The 22,899-nt window shown below is 45.2% G+C and overlaps 1 protein-coding gene across 5 annotated transcripts in view; it reads left to right on the forward strand.

Annotated features, from left to right (window-relative positions):
• Window positions 1-22,899, forward strand: part of LOC139162876 (zinc finger protein 721-like) — a 360,849-nt gene that overhangs the window by 167,464 nt on the left and 170,486 nt on the right. For 2 of the 5 annotated variants that reach the window (XM_070743755.1, XM_070743760.1), the window contains exons 5-6: window positions 12,634-12,763; window positions 18,340-21,398. The exons of 1 other annotated variant lie outside the window; for it this stretch is intronic. In XM_070743755.1, the coding sequence (XP_070599856.1) occupies window positions 12,634-12,763; window positions 18,340-20,519 (2,310 nt within the window). In that variant the 3' untranslated portion in view covers window positions 20,520-21,398. Of the gene's footprint in view, window positions 1-10,619; window positions 11,117-11,411; window positions 12,016-12,219; window positions 12,335-12,438; window positions 12,507-12,633; window positions 12,764-18,339; window positions 21,399-22,899 lie in introns of those variants that run through there. 2 more of the 5 variants (XM_070743757.1, XM_070743756.1) reach the window with 2 other exon arrangements.

Consider the following 22,899-nt stretch of genomic DNA (forward strand, 5'->3'; position numbering starts at 1 on the left):
GGAGGAGCAGCTAAAGGGGGTGGGTGGAAGAAGCAAGGCTAGGATAAAGGGTGAGTGGGAAGGAAGAAAGGCAAGTGGGGCGCCCCTCTCTTTTCTTTCTTCAAAAGACACCCTTTCAGTGCCTGTGCAAGCACGCTGTTCTCTGCAAACTCTTTCCTTCTCCAAGCCGCCCCTCCCTTTTCTTTCTTCAAAAGACACCCTTTCACTGCCTCTGCAAGCACGCTGTTCTCTGCAAACTCTTTCCTTCTCCAAGCCGCCCCTCCCTTTTCTTTCTTCAAAAGACACCCTTTCACTGCCTCTGCAAGCACGCTGTTCTCTGCAAACTCTTTTCTTCTCCAAGCAGCCCCTCCCTTTTCTTTCTTCAAAAGACACTCTTTCACTGCCTCTGCAAGCACGCTGTTCTCTGCAAACTCTTTCCTTCTCCAAGCCGCCCCTCCCTTTTCTTTCTTCAAAAGACACTCTTTCAGTGCCTGCAAGCACGCTGTTCTCTTACTTTTGTTAATGGAAAGTCTTTCCCCCTCCAAGTCACCCCTCCCTTTTCTTTCTTCAAAAGATACCCTTTGCTGTTCTCTGCACTCTTTCCCCCTCCAAGCTTCCCCTCCCTTTTCTTTCTTCAAAAAAGGGGGGGAAAAGAAACCCCTTCATCCCAGCAGCAGCGGCTTGGGTTCGTAAGGTGAAAATAGTTCAGAAGAAGAGGCAAAAAAATCTTAAACACCAGGTTCGTATCTTGAAAAGTTCGTTAGAAGAGGCGTTCGTAAGATGAGGTACCACTGTATCAGTATCAGCAGCTCCTTGGGTAGTTTGAGCTCCCTGAGTTGCGCAGAAAGAACATTATTTGTTGTGCTTTTTAATGATGTTTTTGATGTTAGGTGTCCATTTTAAGTCTTGAGATATGATAGAACCTAGAAATTTGAAGGTCTCTACTGTTGATACTGTGTTGTCTGGTATTGTGAGAGGTGGTAAGATGGGAGGGTTTCTCCTAAAGTCTATCACCATTTCTATGGTTTTGAGTGTGTTCAGTTCTAGATTGTTCCAGTCGCACCACGAAGCTAGTTATTCAACCTCCCATCTGTATGCGGTTTCATTGTTGTCACGAATAAGACCAATCACTGTTGTATCTTCTACAAACTTCAGTAGTTTAACAGATGGATTGTTTGAGATGCAGTTATTGGTATATAGAGAGAGGTGGTGAGAGTAGACAGCCTTGGGGGGGGCTGTGCTAATTGTACAGGTATCTGAGGTGATTTTGCCTACCTTTACCTCTTGCTTCCTGTCTGTTAGGAAGCTTGTAATCCATTTACAAGGGTCTTCAGGTACCGCTATCTGATTTAGTTTAGTTAAAAGAATGTCCGGTATGATGGTGTTGAATGCTGAATTAAAGTGACATAGGGGAAGGTCTGGTAGGGAAGGTTTGCCTATTTGCTGATGACTCTAAATTGTGCAATAGAGTTGATATTCCTGGAGGGGTCTGTAATATGGTAAATGATTTAGCTTTACTAGATAAATGGTCAAAGCAATGGAAACTGCAGTTTAATGTTTCCAAATGTAAAATAATGCACTTGGGGAAAAGGAATCCTCATTCTGAGTATTGCATTGGCAGTTCTGTGTTAGCAAAAACTTCAAAAGAGAAGGATTTAGGGGTCGTGATTTCTGACAATCTCAAAATGGGTGAGCAGTGTGGTCGGGCAGTAAGAAAAGCAAGTGGGATGCTTGGCTGCATAGTTAGAGGTATAACAAGCAGGAAGAGGGAAATTATGATCCCGCTGTATAGAGCGCTGGTGAGACCACATTTGGAGACCACACCTACAAAAAGATATTGACAAAATTGAACGGGTCCAAAGATGGGCTACAAGAATGGTGGAAGGTCTTAAGCATAAAACGTACCAGGAAAGACTTAATGAACTCAATCTGTATAGTTTGGAGGACAGAAGGAAAAGGGGGGACATGATCGAAACATTTAAATATGTTAAAGGGTTAAATAAGGTCCAGGAGGGAAGTGTTTTTAATAGGAAAGTGAACACAAGAACAAGGGGACACAATCTGAAGTTAGTTGGGGGAAAGATCAAAAGCAACGTGAGGAAATATTATTTCACTGAAAGAGTAGTAGATCCTTGGAACAAACTTCCAGCAGACGTGGTTGGTAAATCCACAGTAACTGAATTTAAACATGCCTGGGATAAACATATATCCATTGTAAGATAAAATACAGGAAATAGTATAAGGGCAGACTAGATGGACCATGAGGTCTTTTTCTGCCGTCAGACTTCTATGTTTCTAAGATGTTGTAGGATGTAGTGCAGAGCCATATTAAAATAAGGTGACCAGACGTCTGATTTCCACAGGACCGTCCCACTTTTTACCCCTTTGTCTTGTGTCCCGCCGGGTTTTTTAAAAGTCCCACTTTTTTGACATATCAGCCAGCGGCTTCAACACCGGCTGGAGATTTCGCTGAAGCTGCTTGCCATGTAATTGGGGTGGCTTGAAGGGACTGGCTGTCAAGCAGCTCAGCTTCCACCCTGGGGGGCTGGGATGGGTGCGGGGGATGTCAACACTGCTAAAGAGGCACCGATGCCCCTGTTCCTCAGCCTGCCTGAGCAGCTGACGCCACACCCCCTTGCAGGGCCAGAGAGAGAAAGGCAGGATGGGCAGGGTGGCTGGCGAGTCCTGGGCGGCTTCCCATAGAAGTTGAAGCAGCGGATTCACCCTCCCAGCCCTCTTCTTCATCAGGTGCTCCTGCTGCTCAGGGGTTGATTGGCGGCACGCCAGACGCTCTGTGGATGTTCCCGGCTGCCGGCTGCATGGAGGAGCATGCCTATCAGGTCCGAGTGTCGTGGAAGAGAGAGAGAGAATGAGAGAAAGGGAGAGAGAGTAAATGTGAGGAAGAGAGAAAGAGAGGAAGAGGGAGGGGAGGAGGGAGAGAGAGAGAGAGAAAGAAAGAGAAAGAGAGAGGGAGAAAGAGAGAAAAAGAGAGGAAGGAAGGCAGAGAAAGAAAAAGAGGGAGGAAAGTGAGAGAGAAAGAGAAAAAGATAGAAAGGAAGAGAGAGAAAGAGAAAAAGAAAACAGGAGAGAGGGAGAGAGAGAAAAGAGAAAGGGAGAGAAAGAGAGAAAAAGAAAGGAGGGAGAGAGAAAGAGAGAAAGGGATGAAGAGAGTGTAGGGATGGAGGGAAGGAGAGAGAAAGAAAGACAGGGATGAAGGAAGAGAGAAAGAGAGAAAGAAGAAAGGAGAGAGAAGAGAGAGAGAAAGCAAGAGAGGCAGAGAGCAAGAGACAGAGCAAGAGAGAAAGAGAGAGGGAGAGAGAAAGAATGAGAAAAAGAGAGAAAGAGTGAGAAAGATAGAGAGCAAGAGGGGGAGAGAGAGAGAAAGAGAAAGAGAGAGATAGCAAGAGAGAAAGAAAGAGAGAGTGAGAGAGAAAGAAAACAAGAGAGAGAGAGAGAGAGAGAAAAGGAGAGGAAGGGAGAGAAAGAAATGAAAGAAAAAACGGGAGAAAAAAGAGAAATGAGAAATATTTATTTATTTATTTATTTATTTATTTATTTATATATTTTATCTCTGTCCCGCCGAGTCCCGAAGGGACTGCCGATCAGACACTATACTTTTCCGCCCACACCGAAAAAAATTAGAGGGAACATTGAACCCAAATAGACTTCACTGAAGTATGCATTGAAAAAGCATTCTGTGGCCTCAAACCTTCCCTATCAGTTGGACCTGATGGTCTATGTGCATACTTCTTATAAAACCTCTCTTCAGCTATAGTCAAACCACTAAGCATTCCTGTCAAACAGACAACAAGTTGTCAAAAAAGGAAGCACCATATCCACCCCCGTCCCAGTTAAAAGTGGCGTCCCCCAAGGCAGCGTACTGGGACCAACACTCTTCATTCTCTACATCAATGACCTATGCGATCACATCACAAGCAACTGTGTTCTCTTCACCAATGATGTAAGACTCTTCAACACCACTGATAACACAGCTATTCTCCAAAAAGACCTAGATTCTGTTTCTGATTGGTCTAACACCTGGCAACTCCAAATCTTGACCAACAAATGCTCGGTCCTCCACATCGGCAAAACTTAGTAAACACGACCTCACAGATAACCCTCAGTGGGTAAAAGTCCTGGAATACTAATATCTAATGACCTAAGTGCCAAAGCCCACTGCAACAACATCGCCAAAAAGGCTTCAAGAGTTGTTAACCTAATCCTATGTAGCTTCTGCTCCGGCAATCTCACACTACATTCCAGAGCTTACAAAACCTTCACCAGACCTATCCTCAAATACTGCTTGGAACCCATACCGCATCTCGGACATTAACACCCTCAAAAATGTCCAAAGATACTTCACCGGAAGAGCCCTTCACTCCTCCATTTGAAACAGAATGCCCTACGTAACTAGATTTACAATCCTGGGTCTAGAAAGCTTTGACGTATGACACTTCTAACATGACCTAAGCATAGCCCACAATTTCATTTGTTACAATGTCCTCCTTGTCAACGACGACTTCAGCTTCAACCACAACACATGAGCACACAACAGATTCAAACTTAATGTAACTTGACTGAGTTGATGAAGTGAGGAACTCTTTACCAGACTCTGTAGTGCCATCCCTTAACCCCCAAAAGTTTACCCTTAGACTATCCACGTTTGACCTCACCAGATTCCTAAGAGATCAGTAAGGGGCATGCTTAAGTGCATCAGCGTGCCTTCAGTCCCATGTCCTAATGTCTCTCTTATATTTCTACTAGTTCCATATATATGAACTGTATTATTCCCAATGATTATTTATTCTATATTATTCCTAATGTCTTTCCTTCTATTCTTGTATTGATGTATTTTACTACGATTATATGCTCTGAAACCTACACTATGTATCAGACAAAATAAATAAATAAAATAAACTTTGCTTCTTCAGTCAAAGTCCTCACTGATTTAATTGTTTGTTTTGTAGCTTTAAATTTATTTAGAAACATAGAAACATAGAAGACTGGCGGCAGAAAAAGACCTCATGGTCCATCTAGTCTGCCCTTATACTATTTTCTGTATTTTATCTTAGGATGGATCTATGTTTATCCCAGGCATGTTTAAATTCAGTTACTGTGGATTTACCAACTACATCTACTGGAAGTTTGTTCCAAGGATCTACTACTCTTTCAGTAAAATAATATTTTCTCATGTTGCTTTTGATCTTTCCCCCAACTAACTTCAGATTGTGTCCCCTTGTTCTTGTGTTCACTTTCCTATTAAAAACACTTCCCTCCTTAACCTTATTTAACCCTTTAACATATTTAAATGTTTTGATCATGTCCCCCCTTTTCCTTCTGTCCTCCAGACTATGCAGATGGATTTCATTAAGTCTTTCCTGATACGTTTGATGCTTAAGACCTTCCACCATTCTTGTAGCCGTCTTTGGACCCGTTCAATTTTGTCAATATCTTTTTGTAGGTGAGGTCTCCAGAACTGAACACAGTATTCCAAATGTGGTCTCACCAGCGCTCTATATAGCGAGATCACAATCTCCGTCTTCCTGCTTGTTATACCTCTAGCTATGCAGCCAAGCATCCTACTTGCTTTTCCTACCGCCCGACCACACTGCTCACTCATTTTGAGACTGTCAGAAATCACTACCCCTAAATCCTTCTCTTCTGAAGTTTTTGCTAACACAGAACTGCCACTACAATACTCAGATTGAGGATTCCTTTTCCCTAAGTGCATTATGTTACATTTGGAAACATTAAACTGCAGTTTCCATTGCTTTGACCATTTATCTAGTAAAGTTAAATCATTTACCATATTACAGACACCTCCAGGAATATCAACCCTATTGCACACTTTAGAGTCATCGGCAAATAGGCAAACCTTCCCTACCAAACCTTCCCCTATGTCACTCACAAACATATTAAAAAGAATAGGACCCAGAACAGACTCTTGTGGCACACCGCTTGTAACCTGACTCTGCTCAGAATACTCGCCATTAACAATAACTCTTTGATGTCTATGCTTCATCCAGCTGCAAATCCACTGAACTATCCAGGGATTAAGTCCAATCTTCACTAATTTATCTATCAGCTCTTTATGTGGAACCTTATCAAAGGCTTTGCTGAAGTCCAGATAGGCAATATCTACGGCCAGGGCCGCCGATAGACGGGTACTACTGGGAGCACCGTACTGGGCCCGGGCAAATTGGGGCCCGCAGTCAGCGGCTCCTTGCACATGCCTAGTCTGTACCCTCCCTCTTTTGCCGGCTGCCTGCCTTTACCCCACTCACCGGCTTCCATCGCTCCCACTAAAATCCCTGCCGCCGCCAGTGGCAACTTCGCCTAGCAGAACCGCTCTCCGAAGTTGACACATTTGGGGCAGGGCCCCCTAATTGGCTGGCGCTTCCGTCGCTCCGACTTGCCAAGCTCCGCCTTCCTCCGCCTTGATAGACAACCCCGCCCCCTCTTCTCAGCTTTCTCCCGCCCTGCCCCCTCCCACCCCCTCCACCGCCGTCGCTTGGAGTACACGTGGGCGCTATTGCGGCTGGGCGCCTTTTTTGGGGCCATGTGCACTACGCCCGGACGTTCGACCCACGGCTGGCCGGGAAGGTAGAACTTCTGGCAACAAGTGGGTTGAGGTAATGCCGTCAATCAGAGCTTCCCTTCGGTAAAAGAAAAATAACCTGGATGAATGGACGTGAGGGAAACTCGAGGCGCCTTCCCAAAGCAAAAGAAGGGAGGCTTGTTGTCGTGTGGGGCTGGTCTTCAGAACCCAGTTGTAACTTATACAACGATAGAATCCCTGTATTATCAGAGGGTCTCCAACCTTGGCGACTTTAAGACTTGCGGACTTCAACTCCCAGAGTTCCACAGGCAGCTTCGCTGGCTGAGGAACTCTAGGAGTTGAAGTCCGCAAGTCTTAAAGTCGCCAAGATTGGAGACCTCCTGCTCTATCTACAGTGTAATCTGCCCAACGAGGTCTTTTAACCGGCCCGCCGCAGCTCACGAGATTTGAGGGACCGCTTATCCAGGTGGGCGTGGACCGGCAAGCCACCCTCTGCGCTCTCTCTTTCTCTCTCTGTTGCTGGCGTGGTGTATGAGAGAGAGAGAGGCAGAGATCGGGCGCGTTACCGGGTGGTGGAGGCGGTGTGGGGCCAGACGCTGGGTGCCGGGGACGCGGGGGGAGGGCGAAGGGGTGGACGTGGCTACTGCTTCTCAGCTGCAGAGCTGAACGGGGGCGGAGATCAACGGCGGAGTCCGGCGCTGGGGCCATGCGGGACCGCTTATCCAGGTGGGTGTGGACCGGCAAGCCGCCCTCCGCTCTCTCTCTTTCTCTCTTTGTTGCTGGCGTGGTGTATGAGAGAGAAAGAGGGAGAGAGAAAAAATAAGGGAGAAAGAAAGAGAGAAAGGAAGAGGAGAGATAGAAAGGGGAAGAGAGAGAGGGAGAGATAGAGAAGGAGAGAAAGAGAGAGATACAAAGGGAGTGAGAGAAGGAGAGATAAGAGAGAGAAAGAAAGAGAGGGGCAGAGAGAAAGAAAGAGGGACAGAGAGAAAGAAAGAGAGGGACAGAGAGGAAGAAAGAGGGACAGAGAGAAAGAGAGGAACAGAGAGAAAGAAAGAGGGACAGAGAGAAAGAGAGGGACAGAGAGAAAGAAAGAGAGGGACAGAGAGAAAGAAAGAGGGACAGAGAGAAAGAGAGGGACAGAGAGAAAGAGAGGGACAGAGAGAAAGAGAGGGACAGAGAGAAAGAGAGGGACAGAGAGAAAGAAAGAGAGGGACAAAGAGAAAGAAAGAGGGACAGAGAGAAAGAAAGAGAGGGACAGAGAGAAAGAAAGAGAGGGACAGAGAGAAAGAAAGAGGGACAGAGAGAAAGAAAGAGAAGAACAGAGAGAAAGAGAGGGACAGAGAAAGGGAGAGAGAGAAAGAAAGGTAGAGAGAAAGAGGGAGAGATAGAAAGAGAGTGAGAGAAAGAGAAGAGAGAGAAAGAAAGAGAGAGGGGGGAGAGAAAGTGGGAAAGATAGAGAGGGAGAGAGAAAGGAAGAAGAGATAGAAAGGGAGAGGGAGAGAGAAAGGAGGAGACAGAGAGAGGGAGAGAGAAAGGGAGAGATACAAAGAGAGTGAGTGAGAGAAAGAGAGAAAAGAGAGAAAGAAAGAGAGAAAGAGAGAGGACAGAGAAAGAGAGAGAGAGAATTAGAAAGACAGAAGGACAGAGAGAAAGGGAGAGAGAAAGAGGAAGAATAAATATTAAATATTGTATTTATTCCCATTTTGTTTTTTACTTTAAATAAGGTATGTGCAGTGTGCATAGGGATTTGTTCACACGTTTTTTTAATAGTCCGGCCCTCCAACAGTCTGAGGGACAGTGAACTGGCCCCCTGTGTAAAAAGTTTGGGGACCCCTGATCTACACTGTTCAAAAAAATAAAGGAAACACTTAAACAACACAATATAACTCCAAGTAAATCAAACTTCTGTGAAATCAAACTGTCCACTTAGGAAGCAACGCTGATTGACAACTTGGAGTTTATATTGTGTTGTTTAAGTGTTCCCTTCACTTTTTTTTGAGCAGTGTACTTTGAAATTAACTTGGATACCACGGGCTCGTTCAGACCTGCGTTCACCGATGGGCGTAAAAACTAGATCGAAAAGGATATTGAGATGTGAAGCAATATGAAATTGTATTTGGTTTTTTTTTTAACAGCTCCTATTTTAATACCACTGATAACTACACAACCCCCTGGATAATTAGAATGGAATAACAGTGGGAAGGCACCTTGGAGGTCTTCTAGTCCAACCCCCTGCTTAGACAGGAATCCTACACTACTTCAGACAGATGATTTTTTTTTTTAAAAAAGTAGTTATTATGTAAACATTAAAAAAATAAGATAGTACATAATCTATCATTTTACAATATACTTATTTGTTTGTTTAAATTTTGTATTTGCATTTTATAAGACAAGCAACAAAACAACACAACATAACAAACACCACCCCCGTCCCTTTTGAACTGTTATCCTCACAGTTCCTTCTTTATATAGTTATACGGCCTGTAACATCAGCGGTTATTATATGATTATTCTATAGTTCCAGTAAAACTAAGGTCAAGTTGTTGCTATCATAATCTTATGAATAAAGTTAATTCTGGGAACATCGGGTTTTATTTACAGCTATTTTCAGATGATTATCTAACATCTTCTTAAAAACTTTAAAAAAGTAGTTTTAAAATGGCGGGGGGGGGGCAGACACTTAGGCTGTATGGGGCCCCAAAATTCCTGATGGCAGCCCTGTCCACGGCACCACCTTCATCCAACACCTTTGTGACATACTCATACCAGGGGTCTCCTTCCCCCTCTTCACCCCCACCAGCAACATTGAGGGAGCCCAGCAGAACCCACGGAAGGTGCCTCAAAGAGAGAGAAGGACGTGGATTCTCCCAGCCCCAGAGGAGGAATCTGTGGGTCTGCATGGGGGGGGGGATTTTTCCTCCGAATTTCGGAATTGGGAGTGCCCAGAAAAGTATAAGGACCAATGGGAACCCTCCCTTCTTCTGTGTCACCAGTCTCCGGGAGGAGTCTCCCTTGATTTCACCCTATAGAAGTTGGTTTGGCGGGGAGAGAGAAACAGAGAAAGTGGCGGGGGGGGGGGTCAAACTTGGGAGGGTTCAGGTCATTCCTGGAGGGAGACCTGGACTTCCTTTTGCCTTCCCCCCTGGATCCTGCCTGGAGGGGGCGCTGCTGCCGATGAATAAAGGGGAGGCGCCGCTCCCACAGCCATAAGGGGGCGTTCGGGACCATTGTGCACTTCCCTTCTCCAGCCATTAAATTCAATATCTTCTCATTTTCAAGAAACAGAGCTAAGATTGAATTGTCAGGCTGGGATGAGTTTTTTTTTAAAATTACCTTGCACTTCGCTAAAAAGAAATCAACCTTATTCTTTTCTCTCTTGTACCTCGTGCTTCCTTTTCCCTCCCTTTCTCTTTCCCTCCATTTCCTATTTCCAGTTTTCTTTGCGTTTTGTATCCGAAATCAGTGTTTCCCAACCTTGGCAACTGGAAGATATCTGGACTTCAATTCCCAGAATTCCCCTGCCAGCGAATATCTTCCAGTTGCCAAGGGTGGGAAAGACTCTGCTAAATAAACAAAGAAAGATCTAGAAAGTCTCTGGAAAAAGCGCAAGGCAGAGCAACCAAGATGGAGGCTGAAGGAGACGAAACCCGGTTGCTGGACCTGGGCCTTTCCCGTCTGAGGCCCAGAAGGACCCGGGGCCCCTGATGGCCCCTCCCCTCCCCCCTCAATGGGGAAGCCGAGCGCTGGAAAGACGGGGGCCCGAGGGGAGGAAGGGCCCAAGCGTCCTAGAAACGCCTCAGGAGAAAGGCCGGAACCTCCTTCCAGGCATTGGGGTCCCTAGAAAAGGGGAGGGAGGAAGAAGCACAGAGGCCGAAGCCTTTGTCGGGCAGGGAGCCTCCAAAAGGGGCCTTTCATCCCCGCCCCCTCCCTTCCCTCACCCCTGCCTTCCTCTTTCCCGCCTTTTCTCCCACCTTGGGACTTTACCCCAAAGCCACCAGAGGGCGCCCTCTGCCAAGGGAAGGGAACTCCAGGCGCTTCCCCATTGCAGGGCGAACGTCAGCAGGGGCTTTGCACAGGAAGCAGAGAAGGAAATGACATCATTGAACGTTGCCGCTCTGGACGCTACACTCGCTCTCCCTAACCCCTGGTGCTCGTAGGAGACGGAGAGGCCGGTGGGAGGACATCCAGGCCTGCGCCAGGTGAGGGGGGGGGCTCTTCCCGGGTCCCCAGCCGCCCTCTCCCGGCAAGAGAAGCGGGGGAAGGGAGGGTGGACCTTGCGGAGACCCAGCAAGAGGGGAGAAGCCGGGCGAGGAGGAGACGGAGGAGGCGGGATTCGCACCAGGCTCCCCGAGGGGTAGTGACCAGTCATCTTTTGCTACTACCCGAGGGAGAGTGAAGTGGGGCGCCTCCCCATTGGCCCACCGGAGGGCGAACGTCACGGGGGGGTTTGCAGAGGAGGCTGAGAAGGAAGTGACATCACTGAGCCTTGCCGCTCTAGGACGCCCCACTCGCTCTCCTTCAATTCTGGTGCCGCGTGACACCGAGAGCCCGGTGGAGAAACTCCCAGACGTGTCCCAGGTGAGGGGGGCCCCTTCCCGGTCCCCATGTTCCCCTGCCGCCCTCTCCCTGCAGAGGAAGCGGGGGGAAGGGGGAGGCGGAATTCGCCCCAGGCTCCCCGAGGGCCCGATCCTGTCTCCGGAGGGGGGGAGAAGCGGGGCGGCCTCTGCAGCTGCCTCCTTCCCGGCCCTGCTCGGGGGACCTGGGCCCTGCGCTGGGATGAGCCTCTTGGGGCTCCGGGCAGGTTGGGGGAAGGTCGCTCAGGGGCTGAATTCCACCTTCTCATTCTGGGCCTTTGTTTTTCCTTCCACCTCAGAGACAGAAACCGGAAGCCATTTGGGGTCTTTGCAAGGCCCCATTTTCTCCTGGGGGAAGAAGAAAAGAGCGGGATCACCTGGAGGGATCCGTCCTGTGTTCCCAGAAATGGTCCTGTGAAGGAAAAGGCGTCTGGAGACCCACAAGAGTCCTTGGACCCCTTTGGAGTTGCTCTGCAGGACAGAGAAAGGATGGAGACCCCACCTGGTGCAAAGGGGGGAAGCGGAAAAGGCCCTGCAGCCGCTCAGCCTGGGAAGGGGGGGAAGCTCTGGACAAGACCCGGGCAGAAGATCCTGGAGGAAGACTCCATCCTCCCTTCGGAAGTTCTGCCCTGGAACTCCATCCAATACCAAGAAGTTGAGGGTCCCCGAGGACTTTGCAGCCGACTCCACGACTTGTGCAGGCGATGGCTGAGACCAGAGAAACACACCAAAGCCCAGATGCTGGACCTGCTGGTTCTGAAGCACCTCCTGTCCCTTCTGCCTGCAGAAATGGAGGGCTGGGTACGGGAGTGTGGAGCAGAGACCAGCTCCCAGGCGGTGGCCCTAGCAGAAGGCCTCCTCCTGAGCCAGGTGGAGGAGCAGAAGGAGCAGGTCCAGTTGCAGGTGAGACACTTTTGGGAGCTCAGAAGGGAACAGAGAACATATTTAAATATTTCAGCCCTTCTTCCCAAACCTTCTCCAATTCTTGTAGGACATTGTTCCTTTTTCTCACTCAACCTCACGGATGGAAATTGGGGACTTTGAGGTTGTGTTGTGTCCTGTGACATATATTAATTCTGTTTCTTTTTTCCTTCCTCCTATTTGAAGTGCTGCACTGTGGAGATCAGAGATCTTGAGGGAAATAACAATCCATCAAATCCCCCTCAGAGGTCAATTCCCTGGAGGATCCCTTGGGAAGATCAAAGTCAGGACAGCACAGAAGGTAATGAAGATTGTCCATCTATCTGTCTCACCTTTGTTCTCTCTTCTCTTTTATAGAATATCTCCTATTTTGTTAATTATGCATTTTGAAATTATTCCTTACAGAGAAACAAAGAATGAAGCTTTCTGGTTTTTATGATGGAGATCAAACAACGGTTGAACCTCCAAATCAAGTAAGAAAGGGAAAAGTTTTGTCTTGTCTGGAAATTGGAGTTCCCCTTCCATCCTCTTGTCTAAATGAATGATGAAGATGAACAGATGTTATGAATCCTCCCGTTCTGTTCTTTTCCCCGTGTTCAGGAGAGTCCTGTGTCCTTCGAGGAGGTGGCTGTGTCTTTCTCTGAGGAGGAATGGTCTCTGCTGGATCCTGACCAGAAAGCGCTGCATTCGAAAGTCATGCTGGAAAACCGTAGGAACGTGGTCTCTCTGGGTAAGAGTTTTCTAATTGCCAATCAGAGAGTTCAAGAAGACAGATTATAGTTAATTTTTTAAATTATAAAACCAGTATTATGAGGTATCGTCAGGAAAGGATCTGGCCTTCTCATGGTCCAAAGAAAGAAAGAGTCAATGTCTCTTTGCTTGGATGCTTTCTGTGCCATTCCTTATCTGTATTTTCAATTTCTATTTGGACTTAGCTGTGGGGGCTGAAAAGAATGAGGTGGGCCTTTATGTGTCCTCTGGAGATCATGTGAGAGGAGTGTGTGGTCATTTGTCCTCTCAAACATCCAAAATTGTGTGAGAAAAGAACTTTCACAACCAAACTGTGTCAGGATTCCAAATAGCATCCAAAACTAAATCAGAATCTAAGGCAAAGTATTCCTCAAAGTTCCGATTTATTAACAGAGCCATGTTAGCACATCTGTGAGAAACCCGAATCTATAGCTACGAGGGTTTGTCCACCCAGTTTAAAGTTCATTCCCTTGTCCCTACACTGACAAGTTCATTACGTTGGCCAGTCATTTTTTGCCAACATGTGCGTTACTTATATCAAGCGAACGAAGGATGACCTTGAGAATCTAAAAGGAATTTGTTGTGGCTACATCTCTATGCAACAGCCCCTCCCAAGTTCCCACACCAAGAATACATTCTAAAGCATAAAGTGTGGGAGGGCAAAGTCTCCAATCAAAGATGCCTTCAGCCTGACAGCCCATGGAAGAGAATTCTCCCAATCCAATTCAGGAGCAAAGGTTTTGGGACTAGCCCTCCCTCAAGTACTTGAGATCTAGTCCTGAAATAAGAGTGTTGCAGCATCACGCTCCTCATTCATACTTACCTATGACATAAAGAGCTGATAGATAAATTAGTGAAGATTGGACTTAATCCCTGGATAGTTTAGTGGATTAGGGGGGACATGATCGAAACATTTAAATATGTTAAAGGGTTAAATAAGGTTCAGGAGAGAAATGTTTTTAATAGGAAAGTGAACCCAAGAACAAGAGATCCTGCAAGATTAGTAGCTTGAGCTCTTGTGTTACTGGTCTTGTGTGATCTCGCACTGAAGTGAAGGCATGCAGCCCTCCTTCAGTGGGTCGACCTCTAGGGAGGCACAGCATGCCATGATTGCCACATCAGAATGAAGCGATAGAGAAAGTTTTCTCGATGAGACGACCTCTGTTAAATCAAGATCTCTCCTTTTATTGTATTTCACTTTTCCTGACATGTGGTACAGAATAACCAATTCGCGAACGCCACATACATTAAGCCATTCCCTTACTACCATTCACTCTTGCACCATATAAGGCTTCCCTTGTGGCTTCCCTATAGGTAATTAACGGAAGCTCCGTTCTTTGCCTTTTCCTGGATTGTGTGTTTATTGGTGATTAGCAAAGGAATGAGAGTAAGGCATATATTTCCTTATATGGAAGTTAGCTATATGTTTTCTTCATGCTGTATATCAAGTCAATTTCCCAACATGATCATGGATTCTGCAGCTTGCTTACTCAGCCTGGACTCATGCTTCCTTTCAATAGAGGGAGAATTAAGGTTTTATACAGCGCCCATTAGGCTTAAAACATCACTCTCCAGTAATATTTTATTCCTAAATTTCAGTGCCTATAAACCTATGATTACAACACTGAAGTCCTTACAAAATAATACTATAGAGGGATATAGCATTGCTTCCAGCTGTATGGATTCAGCTCCAGTGATCTTAGAAGCCGATGTCTTAGAAGAACTTGAACGATTAAAGATAAATAAGGCAATGGGTCCAGATGGCATCCACCCCAGAGTTCTTAAAGAACTCAGATCTGTCATTGCTACCCCCCTGACTGATTTGTTTAACCAATCCCTGTTAACAGGAGATGTTTCTGAGGATTGGAGAATGGCCAGTGTTGTGCCTATCCACAAGAAGGGCAGTAGAGAAGAAGCTGGTAACTACAGGCCAGTTAGCTTGACATCAGTTTTAGTTAAAATGATGGAGACTCTACTCAAAAAGAGGATAAATCAGCACCTAAAAAACAATAACTTATTGGACCCAAATCAGCATGGCTTTACTGAAGGCAAATCATGTCAGACTAATCTCATTGATTTCTTTGACAAAGTCACGAAGGTGTTGGATCAAGGTGGTGCTGTGGATATTGCCTACCTGGACTTCAGCAAAGCCTTTGATACAATTCCACATAAAAAGCTGATAGATAAATTAGTGAAGATTGGACTTAATCCCTGGATAGTTCAATGGATTTGCAGCTGGCTGAAGCGTAGACATCAGAGAGTTATTGTTAATGGCGAGTATTCTGAGCAGAGACAGGTTACAAGCGGTGTGCCACAAGGGTCTGTTCTGGGTCCTATTCTTTTTAATATGTTTGTGAGTGACATAGGGGAAGGTTTGGTAGGGAAGGTTTGCCTTTATTTGCCGATGACTCTAAAGTGTGCAATAGGGTTGATATTTTTGCAGGCGTCTGTAATATGGTAAATGATTTAGCTTTAGTAGGTAAATGGTCAAAGCAATGGAAACTGCAGTTTAATGTTTCCAAATGTAAAATAATGCACTTGGGGAAAAGGAATCCTCAATCTGAGTATTGCATTGGCAGTTCTGTGTTAGCAAAAACTTCAGAAGAGAAGGATTTAGGGGTAGTGATTTCTGACAGCCTCAAAATGGGTGAACAGTGCAGTCAGGCAGTAGGGAAAGCAAGTAGGATGCTTGGCTGCATAGCTAGAAGTAGAACAAGCAGGAAGAGAGAGATTGTGATCCCCTTATATAGAGCGCTGGTGAGACCACATTTGGAATACAGTGATCCCCCGCTCCTTGCGAGGGTTCCGTTCCAGGACCCCCCGCAACGAGCGGGTTTTCGCGAAGTAGCGCTGCGGAAGTAAAAACACCATCTGGAGCTGAAGATTGGGGGCGGGGCGGGTGTTTTAAAACGTCCCCGCCGACATGGGGGGCTCGCTAGCACCCCCCCGAACCCCCAACCCGGGTTTGGGGGGGTGCTAGCGAGCCCCCCATGTCGGCGGGGACGTTTTAAAACACCCGCGCGCCTTCCCAACTGAGCCCTCAAGCCAAGCGCCAAAAGCGAACTTCTGCGCTTGGCTTGAGGGCTCAGTTGGGAAGCGGCCCGAGCAAACGGCGTGGGCGGGAGAAGGGCGCGCGAGCCGCGGGCAGGCAGGCTGCGGACAAGCCGTTCGCTCGGGCCGCTTCCCAGCTGAGTACTCAGCTGGGAAGCGGCCCGAGCGAAGCGGCAGCAGCGAGGAGTTTGCGTGGGCAGTGGGGAAACTCCTCGCTGATGCCCGCCAAGAGGGGGAAGACCTAGGGAAGCCGCCCAGCAGCTGATCTGCCCGGCCCATCTACGCATGCGTGCCCATAGAAAAAAAGGCACGCATGCGCAGATGGTGTTCTGACTTCCGGGTTCAAAAATCGCAAATTACCCTGTTCGCAATGGTCGGGGACGCAATAACCGGGGGATCACTGTACTATGTTCTGTTGTGGAGACCTCACGTAGAAAAAGATATTGACAAAATTGAACAGGTCCAAAGACGGGCTACAAGAATGGTGGAAGGTCTTAAGCATAAAACGTATCAGGAAAGACTTAATGAACTCAATCTGTATAGTCTGCGGCCCACTGAGGCCATTATTCGGCCCGCCGTTGAGTAACAAGAGCACAGGGGAAAGAGAGAGAGAGAAAGAAAAGGGAAAGAGAGGGAGGGAAGGAGAAGTGGAGAGGAATGAAGGAGGAAAGGAAGGAAGGAGAAATGGAGGGAACAAGGAAGAAAGGAAAGAAGGAAGGAAGAATGAAATGAATGGAGGGACAGAGGGAAGAAGGACTGTTTTTTTGGTGGGGGTAATTTTTTAAAAATTTTCTCTCAACATACATTCAAACAATACAGTGTACCATCTAATTTTCCATGAATAAAATGCAGTATTTTGTTAATAACTAATATCAATCATCAAAAAAGTTGCAAAAGTTTTTTTTCTAATTTTGTCATCCAGTTACATTCATTTTTTAAATTAAATTTCCTCCATAATGTTCCTTCAAAAAGTGCAACACCAATTATATTTCTAACTTAATAACCATTATGCCAAAGTGCTTCCTTCTTTCTTTATACATTTTTCATGTCAAGAAAACATTGTATAGCCAATCAGATGTCAACAAAAGCAAATTAAAAACAAAACATAAACATATATGAATTTCAGACCTTCTCCCCCCTCTAAATAGTACATTCCCATTTTGTTTTTTACTTTAAAACAAGGTATGTGCAGTGTGCATAGGGATTTGTTCATAGTGTTTTTTTATAGTCCGGCCCTCCAACAGTCCAAGGGACAGTGAACTGGCCCCCTGTGTAAAAAGTTTGGGGACCCCTGGTCTGGAGGACAGAAGGAAAGGGGGGACATGATCGAAACATTTAAATATGTTAAAGGGTTAAATAAGGTTCAGGAGGGAAGTGTTTTTAATAGGAAAGTGAACACAAGAACAAGGGGACACAATCTGAAGTTAGTTGGGGGAAAGATCAAAAGCAACGTGAGAAAATATTATTTCACTGAAAGAGCAGTAGATCCTTGGAACAAACTTCCAGCGGACGTGTTTGGTCAATCCACAGTAACTGAATTTAAACATGCCTGGGATAAACATATATCCATCCTAAGATAAAACACAGGAAATAGTATAAGGGCAGACTAGATGGACCATGAGGTCTTTTTCTGCCGTCAGTCTTCTATGTTTCTATGTCCTTTAGTTCTCCGTTCTCTGAGAACTGACGCCCGTACCAGATCCAAGGGTGATAGCAGTTTTCCAATGCCTCAGGGGCTTCCACAAAGAAGAGGGAGTCTTCTAGTTTATTCTCCTAAGCACCTGAGAGCAGGACAAGAAGCAATGGGTGGAAACTAATCGAGGAGAAAAGCAATTTAGATCTAAGGAGAAATTTCCGGATAGTAAAAACAGTTAATCTCATTTACATATCTCACCATCACTCCAGGGACTGAATTGGCAGCCAATTTGTGAGCCGCCCCGAGTCTTCGGAGAGGGGCGGCATACAAATCTAATAAATTATTATTATTATTATTATTATTATTATTATTATTATTATTATTAATTGGTTTCCAGACGCAATTCAAAAGTGTTGGTTATGACTTATAAAGACCTACATGGCATCGGGCCAGAATACCTAGGGTACCGCCTTCTGCCACATCAATCCCAGCGACAGGTCAGGTCCCACAGAGTTGGCCTTCTCCAGGTCCCATCAACTAGACAATGTCAGTTGGCGGGGCCTAGGATAGATAGATAGATAGATAGATAGATAGATAGATAGATAGATAGATAGATAGATAGATAGATAGATAGATGCCTTCTCTGTGTGGGCCCTAGCCCTCTGGAATCAACTCCCCCCAGAGATTCGTACTGCCCCCACCCTCCTTGCCTTCTGCAAGAGTCTTAAGACTCATTTATGCATTTATGATTGAATGGGAAAGACTGTTTTTTATGGCACTGGGTTTTTTTTAGATATTTAATTAATTGGATCTGAAATGTTATATATTGTTTTATTATATATTTCATTTCATTACCTTTTGCTTTGAAGGTCATAATGGGCAGGAGAATCAAGATTCCTGTGAACTGTTCCAACTGATCAATGGTAACGATGGGATTGAGAAGTTTGGAATTGGAATGGAATTCGAAAGCCCTGAGAGAAGCCAGTCAAAGAATTGGAATCAGGAAAGCTCATCTTCCACTGATGCTCCGATGCAGGACATTCTTGCCCAACAAAAGAAAAGGGAGAAAAAATATATTGGGGAAAGTGTGAAGTTAATCAAAGGTAAAGTACAAGCGAATGAACACCATTTAACCCAAAACAAAGGAGACGATGCAATCAGAAGACACAACAGACAAAATTACAATGAGACATCCATTCTTTCTCTTAGAAATAACTACCTGACATCTCAAAAAGGGATTAAGACAAAAGAGAAGCCTTATAATTGTTTGAAATGTGGAAAATGTTTTAGAAGAAGAGAGCAACTTACTATCCATGAAAGGATCCACACAGGGGAGAAGCCGTATAAATGCATGGAGTGTGGAAAGACCTTTGCTCATAGCGGTGCACTTACTATCCATGAAAGGACCCACACAGGGGACAAGCCGTATAAATGCATGGAGTGTGGAAAGCCCTTTGCTCAGAGCAGTCATCTTATTTCCCATAAAGATGTTCACACAGGGAAGAAGCCATATAAATGCATAGAGTGTGGAAAGACCTTTGCTCAGAGCAGTCATCTTACTTCCCATATGAGGATCCACACAGGGGAGAAGCCGTATAAATGCATAGAGTGTGAAAAGACCTTTGGTTGGAAATATCAATTTATTTCCCATCAGAGGATCCACACAGGGGAGACGCCGTATAAATGCATGGAGTGTGGAAAGACCCTTGCTCATAGCAGTGCATTTACTTCCCATATGAAGATCCACACAGGGGAGAAGCCATATAAATGCATGGAGTGTGGAAAGGCCTTTGCTCAAAGAGGTCAACTTACTTCCCATCAGAGGATCCACACAGGGGAGAAGCCATATAAATGCATGGAGTGTGGAAAGGACTTTGCTCAAATAGGTCAACTTACTTCCCATAATAAGATCCACACAGGGGAGAAGCCGTATAAATGCATGGAGTGTGGAAAGGCCTTTGCTGAAAGAGATCATCTTACTACCCACAAGGTGATCCACACAGGGGTGAAGCCGTATAAATGCATGGAGTGTGGAAAGGCCTTTGCTCAAAGAGGTCAACTTACTTCCCATCAGAGGATCCACACAGGGGAGAAGCCGTATAAATGCATGGAGTGTGGAAAGACCTTTGCTCAGAGCAGTGCATTTACTTCCCATATGAAGATCCACACAGGGGAAAAGCCATATAAATGCATGGAGTGTGGAAAGACCTGTGCTCAAAGAAGTGCACTTACTTCCCATATGAGGATCCACACAGGGGAGAAGCCATATAAATGCATGGAGTGTGGAAAGACCTTTGCTCAAAGAAGTGTATTTACTTCCCATAAGGTGATCCACACAGGGGAGAAGCCGTATACATGCATGGAGTGTGGAAAGACCTTTACTCATAGCAGTGCACTTACTTCCCATAATAAGATCCACACAGGGGAGAAGCCGTATAAATGCATGGAGTGTGGAAAAACCTTTGCTCAGAGCAGTGCACTTACTATCCATGAAAGGACCCACACAGGGGAGAAGCCGTATAAATGCATGGAGTGTGGAAAGACCTTTGCTCAGAGCTGTGCATTTACTTCCCATATGAGGATCCACACAGGGGAGAAGCCATATAAATGCATGGAGTGTGAAAAGACCTTTGCTCAAAGAAGTGCACTTACTTACCATAAGGTGATCCACACAGGGGAGAAACCGTATACATGCATGGAGTGTGGAAAGACCTTTACTCATAGCAGTGCACTTACTTCCCATAATAAGATCCACACAGGGGAGAAGCCGTATAAATGCATAGAGTGTGGAAAGGCCTTTGCTCAAAGAGGTCACCTTACTTCCCATCAGAGGATCCACACAGGGGAGAAGCCGTATAAATGCATGGAGTGTGGAAAGACATTTGCTCATAGCGGTGCAGTTACTTCCCATATGAAGATCCACACAGGGGAAAAGCCATGGAAATGCATGGCGTATGGGAAGGCCTTTGCTCAAAGAAGTGATGTTATTTCCCATAAAAGGATCCACACAGGGGAGAAGCCAAATAAATGCTTGGAAAGCTCTTTGTAGCATCAGCCAAAACAAAAAAAGAGGAATTGCGGTTTACGTACAGGAATGGTTAAATCCTAAACAATCATATTCCGATGAGGAAGGTAGGATCCTAAGTATCAAAATTTTGATATATTATAAAAAAACAATTTTAATAGTAGTTTATGCCCCAAACATAAACCAAAAATAATTTTACATAAAAGTTTCTGATCAGATTAGAAGAAATGATACAACAAAAGTTAGAATTGAAACCGGAAAAAATTTTACTTGGCATTTTGGAAAAATCAATGAAGAAAGAACATTACTATTTAATTCAACACATAATAACAGCAAAAATTACACAATATTGGAAACAGGAAATAATGCCAACCGAAAGAAGCTCGATTAAAAAGATCCTTGACTTTGCAGAAGCAGACAAGATGACAATGGAGCTTAAGGACCAAGAAGATATGAAGTATGGAAAGAATTTTATGAACGGCTTGAACAAAAGATAGGGGGGGGGAGCTGAATAAGCAAAGACTCCTGAATAAGTTTGAAAGGGTTTTAAAAATATTAGATTTATTTACTTATTTAAGAATATTATAATAAATGATTATATGTGAGGGTAGATAGGAGAAAGGATTGAAGAATACAAATTACTTAAAATCTGGTTATACTTATGTCCGAATTATATCCGCTGGTGATAGTCACTGTATGATAAAACTGATGGGTTTAAATTAAGCTGTCAATGAGACGAGTGGGGTGGGGTGGGTTATGTACAGTCTGTTTTTGTTTTCTTTATGGTTTTCTCTTTCAATTACCTTTTCTTTTTGCCTGTTTTGATGATGTAAAGATGCAATGATTGAGAAAATGTCCTTTAAATGTATATATTTGAAATAAAAAAAAATTTTTTTTTAAAAAGGATCCACAAAGAGGAAAATTTGTATAAATGCATGTTGTGTGGAAAGACCTTTGCTCAGAGCGCTTCCCATACATGAAACCGCTGGGTGAGATCATCCAAGGACACAGGGTGAGGTATCATCAGTATGCTGATGATACCCAGTTATACATCTCCACCCCATGTCCAGTCAGCGAAGCAGTGGAAGGGATGTGCCGGTGCCTGGAGGCTGTTGGGGTCTGGATGGGTGTCAACAAGCTCAAACTCAACCCTGACAAGACGGAGTGGCTGTGGGTTTTGCCTCCCAAGGACAATTCCATCTGTCCGTCCATTACCCTGGGAGGGGAATTATTGACCCCCTCAGAGAGGGTTTGCAACTTGGTGTCCTCGATCCACAGCTAACATTGGAACATCATCTTTCGGCTGTGACGCGGGAGGTGTTTGCCCAGGTTCGCCTGGTGCACCAGTTGCGGCCCTATTTGGACAGGGAGTCATTGCTCACAGGCGCTCATGCCCTCATCAATTCGAGGTTTGCCCACATTTCTCCAACACTCCGTGGCCTGCACTGGCTGCCAATCAGTTTCCGGTCACAATTCAAAGTGTTGTTAATGACCTTTAAAGCCCTACATGGCATTGGACCAGAATACCTCCAGAACCGCCTTCTACCGCACGAATCCCAGCGGCCGATAAGGTCCCACAGAATTGGCCTCAGGGTCTCGTTGACTAAACAGTGTTGTTTGGCGGGCCCCAGGGGAAGAGCCTTCTCTGTGGCGGCCTTGGCCCTCTGGAATCAACTCCCCCCAGAGATCAGAACTGCCTCCACCCTCCTTGTCTTTCACAGATTACTTAAGACCCATCTTTATCGGCAGGCATGGGGGTACTGAGACACCTCCCCACGCTTTTACATTTTATGTATGGTATGCGTGTGTCGCATGGTTTTTAAATGATGGGGTTTTTTTAAGCTGTTTTTCAATATTAGATTTGTTTCCATTGTAACATTGGTATTATTGTTCTGAGGCCCCCCCCCCCGAGTCTCTGCAGATGGGCAGCATACAAATCTAATAAATTATTATTATTAATTATTATTATTATAAGAAGATCCACACAGGGAGGAAGCCGTATAAATGCATGCATCTATCTCATCATAAAAGTATCCATGCTCGAGAGAAACTATAGCCTTAGCAATTCCACTTAGATTTATATATTCCTCCATAGTGCTTTACCACTTTACCTCGGGGCAGTGTGCAAAGCCAGCAATCTGGATCTTCATTTTAGTGACCTCAGAAAGATGAAAGGCTGAATCCACTGCTAAAAGTCATCAATAGGAGTTGAAGGTGTTTTCAATAAAACGTCAAATTGAATCTTTTCCATTTCCACTTATTTAGAAATTCTCCATCCATTTTCTTGCTCACATATTTTTTTCTCTTCCAGAATTTGCATTTCTTGTTGAAACACTCACAACTTTCACTTTGTAAAACCGCTGCATTTTTTTCAGCTAATCCACAAGGATTTTTAATGTTCCCA

Source organism: Erythrolamprus reginae, chromosome 2 (genome assembly GCF_031021105.1).
Source record: "Erythrolamprus reginae isolate rEryReg1 chromosome 2, rEryReg1.hap1, whole genome shotgun sequence".
Taxonomy (NCBI): Eukaryota; Metazoa; Chordata; class Lepidosauria; order Squamata; family Dipsadidae; genus Erythrolamprus; species Erythrolamprus reginae.